The 11,499-nt window shown below is 49.4% G+C and overlaps 2 protein-coding genes across 2 annotated transcripts; one reads left to right on the plus strand and one right to left on the minus strand.

The window, feature by feature from the left end:
* Positions 1–24: 24 nt before the first annotated feature.
* On the minus strand, positions 25–8,497 carry LOC120950148 (protein PTHB1). The gene is made up of 7 exons (XM_040367956.2): positions 8,413–8,497; positions 3,630–8,347; positions 3,092–3,565; positions 2,880–3,013; positions 1,657–2,807; positions 1,414–1,589; positions 25–1,341 (listed from the first exon to the last, which is right to left on the minus strand). Exons 2-7 carry the CDS (start codon positions 4,130–4,132, stop codon positions 744–746), a joined length of 3,036 nt encoding a protein of 1,011 aa, XP_040223890.2. The 5' UTR covers positions 4,133–8,347; positions 8,413–8,497; the 3' UTR covers positions 25–743.
* Positions 8,498–8,506: 9 nt separating this feature from the next.
* Positions 8,507–11,228, plus strand: LOC120952580 (odorant receptor 4-like). The gene is made up of 6 exons (XM_049606720.1): positions 8,507–8,855; positions 8,921–9,369; positions 9,442–9,538; positions 10,025–10,126; positions 10,193–10,351; positions 10,415–11,228. The coding sequence occupies exons 1-6, from the start codon at positions 8,511–8,513 to the stop codon at positions 10,472–10,474; spliced, it is 1,212 nt and encodes a 403-aa protein (XP_049462677.1). The 5' UTR covers positions 8,507–8,510; the 3' UTR covers positions 10,475–11,228.
* The last annotated feature ends 271 nt before the right edge of the window (positions 11,229–11,499 follow it).

Genomic DNA, 11,499 nt, shown 5'->3' on the forward strand with positions numbered 1-11,499 from the left:
AACACGAAGGCATATTTTTGATGCTGTTATCAAATTACAACGCTACGTTTTTGCGTAAATAGTAAGGTGTGTGTTCTTTCAAACAAAAAAAAAAGGAAAAAAAGAAAAGACAAACAATTACGTTTTCTCTTTTTATATACCTTCCCCCGGGTTCATGCGCAACAATATTATACCAAGTGTTCATTTGTAATAACGTTACGATCAATCATCTTTCGCGCATCGGTTTCGGTGAGTTGTAAATTGTACATTAAGCTTTAGCACACGTTCTACAGCGGAAGAAGCGTTCATGTTCTTCCTTTTTGTTTAAATACTGCTCTTTATTTATCGCCATAGTTAGTTTACAAGACAGCGCCGACACTAGCGAGATAGCGCTGGAGCGCGCGTTCTACTTACATGAAAATATGCATAAATGAAAACACACAAGGGAATATGTTTATACTAGGTGTAGTCTGTCGTAAAGTATTAATAGTAAATAATTTAAACAACAACAAACAAGCAAGGATATAATACATCATTGTGTGACGATAACACTCCCATCGCGGGTGTGATCGGGGTGAATAATCCCCCTACTATCTCTAAGGGGGTGTGTGTGTGTGTGTGTGTGGTGTATTCAAACAGCGATATACCCGCGCAAAGTTTGTGGTCGGTGTGGGGAGGAAAGTGGAGTGAAAATAAAAGCAAAAAAGAGAAGAAAAAACTATTGACAAAATAACAAAATTCATTCCAGGTGGAAAGAAAGACTCTTACAGCGGCAAATCGGACATCTTTTCGTAGTTAACCCACTCACTAGCGGTGGCACTGAGTTGGGCGAACTCCTCTACACCGGCGCTGCCATCGGTCGGGCGGTTCGCCTCTTCATTCTGTCCCTTTTCATTCTCCTCCTCTTCCTCCTCTGCCTCTTCGTTGTGCGCTTCCGGCAGTGGTTGATCCTCAAAGTCGACACTGTTCCGACCGCTGCCACTTCCGGACGTTCGCGCCGTCGTACCGGTGGTAATGCGATCGTTCACCCTGCCGAGCAGACGTTGCAGCTGACCCTGCAGCAGCTGACTGTGGGCGGACAGGTCGACCGGATCGCGGTCGGTTTGTTTGGCAGTGTAGAAAAACTCCTCATCGAACGGCGTTCCCTCCGACTGTTCGGTGGAGTTTTTCAGTGGTCCCGTCTGGTGGAGAAAGCGTACCACTGGCAGCATCATCTCTTCGTAGCTCTGCTCCGTACTGTCCAGCACGGAGTGGGTTAGCAGTGCGGTAAGGTGCTCGAAATACTTTCCGCCCGGTGCATTGGCCGCATGGCTGTAGCAGAGATGAAACAGGCGCAGGATGGCGGTCAGATCAATCTGCGCGCTAATGCGACAAGGAGAAAGAGATGTGTTAAGGGCGGGGTGAGTGCGTTGCAATTCCTGGCCCCCTACTTACAGTTTTAGCTTCTGACGCATGGTTTTTATTTGCAGGCACACTTTGGCCACCGCGGTGTGGTTCCGTTTCAGCAGCATCAGTATGCCGTCGAGTGCGCGCAGCGAGCGCTCCTGCAGCTTGACGACGAACCGCCGCTCAAACAGTCGCATCTGGCCGGTGGCAATCTCGAGATCATTCTGAAACAAGGCAAAGAATGGCATCTCTTGTGTCCCGAAGATTGCCGGACTGCGTGTGTGCGCTCACCTCTAGCTGCTTTACCGCTTTCCTCAAATCACAATGCACCTGCAGCGAACGTATCAGCCCACTTACCGAAGGAACACCACCGATGGTTACCTGCACCCTGGAGGAATGGTCTTTCCTACCAGCAGCTTCATCCTGTTCGGTCGCGTGTCCCACACTCTCCCGGCCCTGGAGCCGTCCTATGAGACACTCCAGCACGAGCGCCATAAGACCAAGCTCGTCCGACTGGACCCGAAAGCGGTTCGTACTTTTGGCCGCAACTATCGTGACTTTCCGTCCATCTCCTCCACCGGCAACGGGCTGCAGGGCGAGTGCACTAGCACTGCTGCCTTCGGGCGCAAACTCTGGAAACAATCGTCCGAGCACGCTGCCGGCAGTGTGCTGCGCTGGCGGCGGTACGACCGTTAGCGTTAGCTTGTGCTGTGCCTCCTTGGACGGTTGTGCCGGCTTGAGGAACAGCCGCACCGGTAGCAGAACGCTCCTCTCCAGCACACGCGTAATGCCCTGCTTGCTGGTGTAGGAACAGTAGACGGTCGCGGTACGACTTGCCGGTAGTGACGGTACCGCCGGGTACAGCCACACGTCGAACCGTTCCGTGCTGTGGGCCGCGACGTCGCGGAACAGAAACGCATCCTTCGAGCAGCCGATCGCCTGATCGGTAGCGACCGTCAGCTGTAACATCTCGAGCTTCGGCTCCACCCGCACCGTTACGCTCAGTTGGCACATTTCGCTAGAGGACAGCAGCCCCGTCACCTGCTGCTCGGTACATGGGACCGGCTCGCCCTGGATCGCAACCTCCAGCTGGACGTCCCGCTCGGCGGCAGCATTCGCAATGCTAGCGTCGCTCGGATCCACCCCGGCCCGGATCTCGCGCTCCAGCTCGAGCAGCTCCTTCTGGCAGCGGGCAATCTCGAACGGGGCCAGATTGAGGGCCGGCACACGGAACAGCTGCGGCTCCGAGCCGAGATAGCCTACCGCGAGGGCACCGGTTGGCCCGAGCGTTACCAGCGCACCGGGAAGGCCGGCCACATTGGCACGGCCGATGGCTACCGGTACGTGACCGAGCTGTGCCGACCAGATGATTTGATCGCTTTCGTACAGAAGCAGGGATCCACTTTCCGAGACGACTGCCAGCATTAATCGAGCGCCCGGTTCTGTGGGAAAGGGGTGGAATTGGGGTGAGAGTATTGGGGAAAATGGATATAAGAGGCCCAGCCCTAACCTACCCCAGTACCATCCGGTGACGAAGCTGTGAAAGCAAACCGGTGAGTAGTCGAGCTTTTTGATGAACCGAACCTTCCCAGTGTCGGACACGCACAGCAGATTGTTCTCGCCCAGGATCACAATGACGGATTCCGTGCTGTGGGAATTTTGGGATTAAAATAATTCTCAATTCCACTATTCCTTCTTTTAGGGGGCAATGCAAGAAGAATCTTACTTGGAAATTTGATGCACCTGCAGATCGAGCGCATACTCCCCGATGCACAGCGCCCAGATCGGATCGTGGCGGCGCAACGTCTCGAGCGCTTCCGCCACGTCCTGGTAGCGGTAGCACTCCAGCACCCAGCTCGGTGCGACCGTGACGAAGCAATCGACCCGCGGCACATAATGCAGCGGCGCCGGTATGAACCGATCGGTGGCCAGCGTACGCTCATAGCTAATGCCGTCCTGCTCGAAGAACCGCAGCGACCCGTCCATATGCTGCACGCAGAGAAAGTCCCGCCCCTTAACGCCACCGAACGGGCCGTGGCACAGCGAGAAGGCCGGCTTCGACAGTGCATGGTCGTACAGGGTGACCAGGCGCGTGTGATCGCCATGGTCTGCGAGCCCATCGACCGTTACCAGCTGGTAGATGCACAGCTTCATCGGATGCAGTACGGCGAGCTGCAGCCGGGGGTCGGTTTTATTCGTGCTGAAATTGAAAAAAAGGCTCTATTTGGTAAGCGCTTCCGGAGAAATCGTACCTTGATACTTACGTGGTAAATTTGCCACTGCTAACACCGAGCACTGGAAGCGGCAGCTGCACCTCCAGTATGACGTCCGCATGCTGGAACACATTTTCGGCCAGCTCGTTCGCGCTACCGTTCGCGCTGCCCTGCTCATCATCCTCCGCGTCCAGGTCGGGCAGGTTGGTGCCACCCGACGGGCGATAGATGCACAGCTGACCGGAGTGTGACCCGACCACCAGGCTGTCCTTTTCGCCCTCCTCAATGCACAGCCGGGCGCAGTGCAGCGAGAACGAGTCGTACGCCGGCTCGATCGTTGGGCATTGCGTTTTCCACCAATTTCTTACCTTAAACAGTGACATTACTATGAAAAGGTAGTGTGTACGCACTGGCAAACTTTTGTATGTCTCTAATGCTCTGCGTGACAGGTGCCACGGGCACAAACTTTGCTTTGTTTGGCTGCTTCCGTTGCCATGGCGATGGAGTAGGGACGATATTGAAGGCATTTTTTCGAAAAAACCGTTGGTGCGCATCGATTCGAAAGTAAATGACGTTAAACGGTGACTTTTTAGACATTGGAGCTTGGTGGAGAAGCGCTAGTATTAATTCTACCTTCCATAAATCCTAAACCCCGACAACGGAAGACGCTCAATGCTTTATCTCTGCGACTTCGTGCCATGCGTAAATGTTAATATGTGAGCGATTTGATAGCGCATGTGAGCTATATTTAAATGCGCATCAAGTGCGTCAGAGTCGTCCCGTGGGCCCGATAACACCCTCCCCCCGGCACGTACTGTACTGTATCAATTTCTTGCATCCAGGGAGCCATAAACATGATGAAGGGGGGAGGGAGGTTTAGTAGGTGAAACAGGTGATATGTGTTCAGGCACGCAGCGAACAGGAGACGGAAATCGAATTCCAATAAATAGCACGCCGCAATAAATCGCTCTTCTCATCTTTGCCTGGCCACGCACACGCCGGTGGACATGTGGTTTGATTTTTCATGTTCGCGGTTGTCTTCGAATGAATTGGGCAATGTTATTACCCCTGGGCCGCCCCAGCAGCTGATTGGGTGGATCGTTCGCACGCGCCTTGTTTTTTTTTGCACACTTTTCACCCCGTTGATGAGGTGAAAAATGAACCCAGCAATAGCAAGAACGGGAAGAGGGACACGTTCGATGTAAATATATATATTTACCGTTTTCATTAGCGCTTGGGAAATGAAAAATCTACTACCGTTCTTTCTTTTTTTGCTGTTGTTGCTGTCCCGCCGGCGTTTGCCAACTTCCCTCCGGACCCGTAACCGGATCTTCGTGTGCAGTTGCTCGCTCGCTCGGCCTGACGTGGGATGATTTATGTGGCTCGTGACACACTTGCGATTCACAAATCACAGCACACACACACACACATACATCGTGAAGGAAAGGAAGGAAAGGGTTGATGAGGGCCAGGATTTCGGTTCAAAGGGAATGTGTGTGTGGGAAGATTTGGTTTATGCGATTTTTGAAAAATGAATAAAAACACACGCACACACACACACACACTATTTAGCTTAAACTACGTCACGACAGTGCTGGTAAATGGGTTTTTCCAACAGTATAAGTGGCTTCTTCCCTCCCCCCCCCCGCTTTTTTGGGTTCAGAATCGGTGTACACACGACATTACGGGTGAACTATCATGCCGGATGATTTAATGCATTCTTGGGCACGTATTAGAAGGGGGAGAAGCGCTTCTTTATTGTGGTAACTGCTATATTACCTGCTCTACTGCTCTACCCTCGCACTGCCATTTCGGGGGCGATGGGAGGTGGGGACTGTAATTATACCCATAAATAATCAAACTCAAAACTGATAGAACACGTGCGCTCGCGATGCGCCAGAGAGGAGGGAACGCGGTTCGCAAAACCCTTCGCTACGCCAAACAAAAACAACAACCAAAAAAAAAGAGAGCAATTGTAACCCATTGCTGTTGCGTTCTTGCTTTTGGTGATGGGGCGAAGAAGCGACTCACGTACTCTTAGGTTAGACCACGCAAAAAATGTGAAAACTGCAACACTCCATTTCCTTTCCCCGCTGCATTATGATTAATGTGCACTAGAAGTGGTGCTTCTAATGCGTCTTTTCGGAAGGGGTTGTGGGGACTGGTGTGTCCTTCCACGCGATGTTGTTCAGCATACCATTCCATAGGTGGGTTCGGGAAAGTGCATTGAATTGCATCGCGCTAGGTGCGCTCACATTAGCGATAAATTACGCAGCGTCAGGTATGGGAGGTATGCACACAAACAGGGGGTAGTGGGTATAGAGCGACAAATAGTGCAATGTGGTGTGAGGTATTGTGAGGATGCATTCTAATGGAGGATTCTAATGGAGGTTATGACACTGGAATTCAACGCTATACAGGAATGGGACATATTTTGGGAAGATACTTCACTGTATTAATGGTTTATTTAGTGTTAAAAGTAAATAAATGCATTGAATTGAGACAATCACTTTTCGTGCCTAGTTGATTTGCCGATCTCGTAGTACAGTCGTCAACTCGTACGACTTAACAACATGCCCGTCATGGGTTCAATCCCCAAATAGACCGCGCCGCCATACGTAGGACTGACTATCCTGCTATGGGGGGGAATCAATTAGTCACTGAAAGCCAATCCCACAAGTGGGTACAGGCAGGCCTTGACCGACATCGGTTGTTGAGCCAAAGATGAATGAAGCCTAGTTGATTTCACATTTTCTTATTCTAAACATTTTCAAATTACTCGCGCTTTAAGAAGGTAGCTGAATTCATTTAAAATCCTCGTATATAACTGTCTGTACATAGAATAGAATAAAATCAGCATAGAAGAAACACAAAAAGCTATCCATCGGCTGAAAAATAACAAGGCACCCGGAACCGACGGAATTGCAGCTGAACTGGTCAAGAATGGAGGTGCACGACTAGAAAACGAGATTCATCAAATTGATACTGAGGTGTGGGATAGCGAATCAATACCTTGTGATTGGAATCTCGGCATCATCCACCCCATATACAAGAAGGGAGACAGGTTGGACTGTAACAACTACAGGGGTATTACGGTGTTGAATACCGCCTATAAAATATTCTTCCTGATCCTTCAGGATCGTCTTGTACCTCACGTCGAAGAGATAGTCGGAAACTATCATATAGGATTCCGAAACGGAAAATCAACCACTGATCAGATCTTCACCATGCGGCAGATCTTGGAGTAGCTGGCTGAATACAGACACGACACATACCATCTCTGCAACTGACTTCAAAGCCGCATATTATAGCATAGTCAGGGTAAAACTGTATGACGCTATGAGCTCTTTTGGAATCCCGGCCTAACTGATAAGGCTTGTTAGAATGACTATGAACAACGTCATTTGCCAGGTGAGGGTGGATGGAAAACTCTCAGGACCTTTTGCTACCACCAAGGGTCTGCGCCAGGGGGACGGGCTTGCCTGTCTCCTATTTAATTTGGCGCTAGAGGGTGGAGACTACGGGATCCATCTTCTGTAAGTCAACTCAGATACTGGCATACGCGGATGATATCAACAACATTGGTCTGCGGCTCTCCTGTGTAGCAGAAGCTTACCAAGCAGGCGGCAGAGAACCTCGGATTGCAGATAAACGAGGCAAAGACCAAACTGATTGTGGCAACATCAGTCAATAAATAATCAACACCTACGTAGGCGTGACGTACAGATAGGTGAACGCACTTTTGAAGTCGTCCCGCAATTCACCTATCTGGGGTCAAAGGTCAGCAACCTATTATCGTTGCTGACAGCTGAGTTTCGCCCAAGGATGCTGACTGCCAACCGGTCATTCTACAGCTTGCTAAATCAGTTCACCTCAAAGAACCTGTCGCGACGGACGAAGCTGGAACTGTATAGTACCTATATAGTACCGGTACTCACATACGCCTCTAAGACATGGACACTGTCTAAATCTGACGAAACCCTCTTTGAGGTAAGGGATGTGTTTTACCGAAGTGGTTTTTGTACTGGAAGTTTGCTTACTGGAGTGATTCTCCATTAAAAAACACATACATGTCAAAACATGAACCATCCGGAATCTTACGAAGAGAAATTCATAGCAAATGTGCATTTTTCTCACAAATTTAACCTCTCAGTTAGCTGTCACCTACTGTAGTAGTAAAGGGGTTTTGTAGTCTAATTTTTTGATGAACCTTTATGCGTTGAAGATCGCCAGAAAAGAGTGTTGTATTCTCATCTCTACTCAGCATGTGATGAGAATAGAGCCAACCGGCTGTGAGGAAGAATTATAAAGTGAAACGAATAAAATACCGCTGCTGTTATTTTGGTAAGTTCACAGCTTAAGTTAAGCCGTGCCATTGGAGTTTAAATAATGCAATTAAAGCTTCATTAGAGAGTTTGACAGAGAGGATTAGTGCAAGAGGAACTATGCTTGTGTAATTACATTATACTAAACATACTAGCAGATACATTTTAAGCTTTTTGGTTCCTTCTCTTGGCGATTTATTACTATTTTTACTTCAGCTTTAATTCCGTAACGGTCACACATGTACATCCCAAGGTCATTAGATATGAGTAAAAAGACATTGTTCGATTTTATTGTGCTATCCTTTTTCTGATTTTTTTCTCCTATTCATGGAACAGTGTGTTTGAAGAGCTGAAAATAGTATACTATCGAACGGGAGGTTACTCTGGTTGCTGGCTTGCTGGTTGGCTTAATTATAGCATGCAGTCACATGCTAAAATTAATTGCTTAATAATGGAATATATAGCTCAATTAATAATGTAAAACCGACATGCACGATTCAATTATTTACCTCGTTGAAAGGGAAAGGGAAACGATCCGAACACACATCTTCAATGTCGAGAATGAGAATAATCCCGTTGTGACATTGCCACTGGAAAGTCGACAAAGATGGTACGTCTCAGCTTTGAAGAAACGCTTCGAAACACCAACCTGATGCTACTGATGATGGGCATTCCACCGTGCGAGGAGCCGTACCCGCCGGGCGTACTGCCGTCGCTCAAACGCAATGCGGGCTTTATCGCGTCCTTCCTGCTGCTCGCCTACACCACGATCGGTGAGCTGATCTATCTGAAGCAGATGTTCGAGCGGGACGTTACCTTCCTGGAGGTAACCTTTCAAGCGCCCTGCATCGGGTACTGCACAATCGGTGTGCTGAAGATGGTCATACTGGCCCGGGGAAGGAACACGATCGCCGAGCTGGTCGGTTTGTTTCGCGCAAAGTGGACGTCGGCGGTAAGCATTGTCTTGTGCCAGTGCTGGAAAATGCTTTTAAATAATGTAAATTCTCCTTTCACCAGATTGTAACCGGTGAGCATTGGGCGGTGTGCGAGGACACAATGCGGCCCGCCATTCGGGTCACCTCGGTAACGGCGCTCGCGAACGTCGTGATGGGGATAGCGTTCACCATCCTGCCGATCGCGGAGATGATCTACACCCATCACTACACGGGCCGGTGGAACCGTCAGCTGGCCTTCAACATCTGGTGGCCGTTCGATGTGCTGGGTGGCGTAAAGTACTACTGGTTCGTCTATCCACTGTACGTCGTGATTGGGTTCACGGGCATCATCATCCATATGGCGTTCGACTGTTTGTTCTGCATACTGGCGGCCCATCTCTGTATGCAGTTTCGCATCCTGGCGCACAACTTTGGCCATGTGGTAGAGGTTGCCAATGGTGCTGGTGAAGGTGACAGTGGCAGTACGAGTCGGCTACAGGATGCGATCAGAATCCATCAGGAGTTGATTGGGTACGAAGGAACCCCATTGGATGCGGGAGTGAATCAATGGCGTAAGTAATGCATCTTCATTTTCGTCCGCAGCTGCAGCGTGTTCATGCAGAACGTGTTTGGCAATGCGCTGTTTATTAACTTCCTCGGCAGCTCCATCATAATCTGCATCCAGGCGTTTATGATAACGGTAACATGTAGTGTTGTAGTGACGCACCTGGAGTCGTCTGGAGTCTGCTTTATCAAAGAGGCGCCCACCACCAAAGCACCCCCAAAATGTTGTACGTGAATGTACAGGAATTGCAGAAACCCTGGCGTTAGATACACACCACACGATCGATCTAATCATGGCACGTGCAACATCTCAAGCAAATTGCGCGCGCGCACACGCACCCCAAGCTTATCTTATCGGCAAAATTAGTATTTACCGTTTGAAAGCGGCTTCCCTTCCTGGCTGTTTCTCACTCTCTCTCTCTGTCTCTCTGCGTGATGCCGTATGCGCCGCGTGCTATAGGCTAGTTATGCTTACCGGATTTTGCGATCGCGCACGTGCTTTTCCGCATACGCCAGTGCACACTTGATGGCGGTGGTGATGACGTCTGCTGCGCACCGTTTTCTGCTGTGAGTCAGACCTTTTCATTTCCTGCAATATCCTGTTTCTTTCCCGACCCCACAGACGGTTAGCGGATATATGCTGGTAAAGTTTGTCCTCTTCATGCTGTGCTTTCTGATCGAGCTGCTGATGCTGTGTGCGTACGGTGAGGATATTGTGGAATCGGTAAGACACCAGGCGGCGATGAGCGAGTCGCGAGTAATTGAAGCTTTTGCTTTTAAAACACATCAGAGCCTTGCGGTGATTGATGCCGCTTACGGTTGCGAATGGTACCGGGAAGGGTCGGTGGCGTTCCATCGATCCGTGCTGCAAATTATACACCGCAGCCAGCAGCCCGTCATACTGACGGCGTGGAAAATCTGGCCAATCCAAATGAGTACTTTCAGTCAGGTGAGTGGCCAATTGATTGCCGTTTGCGTTAATATTTCAGTAAGAGTGCGCTCTTTCCCTTAGATCCTGCAAGCTTCCTGGTCCTACTTTACCCTCCTGAAGACCGTCTACGGGAATAAGTGAGCGCTAGAGAGAGAGAGAGAGCAGTATCGTTCACCCTTTGGATGAATCAATACATTTCTAATCAAGAACCATTGAAAAATGAATCAACATTTTCGCTAGTTGCACAATATTGTACCATTCTATACAGCTTCACCACGACCAAGCGTTTGTTGCATCAGGACCAAACACGTTTCGACAAGCCGCGTCACCTGCTGGCTGGTAAAGGTGGTAAACACAACACTTTGACTCACCGTTTGTGTAACGTAACGTTACAAAAACAAAACACAAACCCCTACACCGCCGTCTATCAGCTGTTGAGGTGGGGCAGTCGTAAAAATAGGGAGTATAAAAAACAAACAACACCAAGCAAACCCTTATCGCGTACCGGCGCGCACCGGCAAACCCCAATAATGGCCGACAGAGCGAGTGCGATGAGGAAAAGTGCGATGACCAATGGGAAAACTATTCGCGAGCCATAAGCTTATCAGGTTTGATTTGCTTTCGTCACTGTTTCGCCGGTCAAGTCACGAGTTTTGGGTGGGTCGAAGTGGTGGTGGTGTTGGTCACCCTTATCTAATCGCGTTGCGCACCCGATCGGAAACCACCACCACGTCACAGAGATTCCAACCACACAGGCGCACAACACACATATTTAATCAAAAGTTCTATGAATTGGGATGGAACAGAAAAGGTGCGCTTTGTGCCCTTGTTAACAGCACAAATTAGAGGTGATGAAATCAATAAAAAGGTAAAAAAACAAAGCTTTACAAAGAGTTACGAAATTCGGATGACCTAATTTGTCCGTTCATTCTTGCCTGTCCTGGAGGAACTGGATTCTTTGACTCTTAGGCGGTGAGGGAATTTTCTGATAAGCAGTTACAGGTCCTTACATCACATTGACGATTGGAGCGGTAAATTCAAAAAAAGTACTTCAAACGCCGCTTCCTTTTGTCTTTGCCCGCTATCCACGCCTGGCCGGGGCCGCCCGGGTGCTTTTATCTTGACCCGGGACCTTCGAGCCCTAGACGATGCACATTCCAATGGTC

This window comes from Anopheles coluzzii, chromosome 2, assembly GCF_943734685.1.
Source record: "Anopheles coluzzii chromosome 2, AcolN3, whole genome shotgun sequence".
Taxonomy (NCBI): domain Eukaryota; kingdom Metazoa; phylum Arthropoda; class Insecta; order Diptera; family Culicidae; genus Anopheles; species Anopheles coluzzii.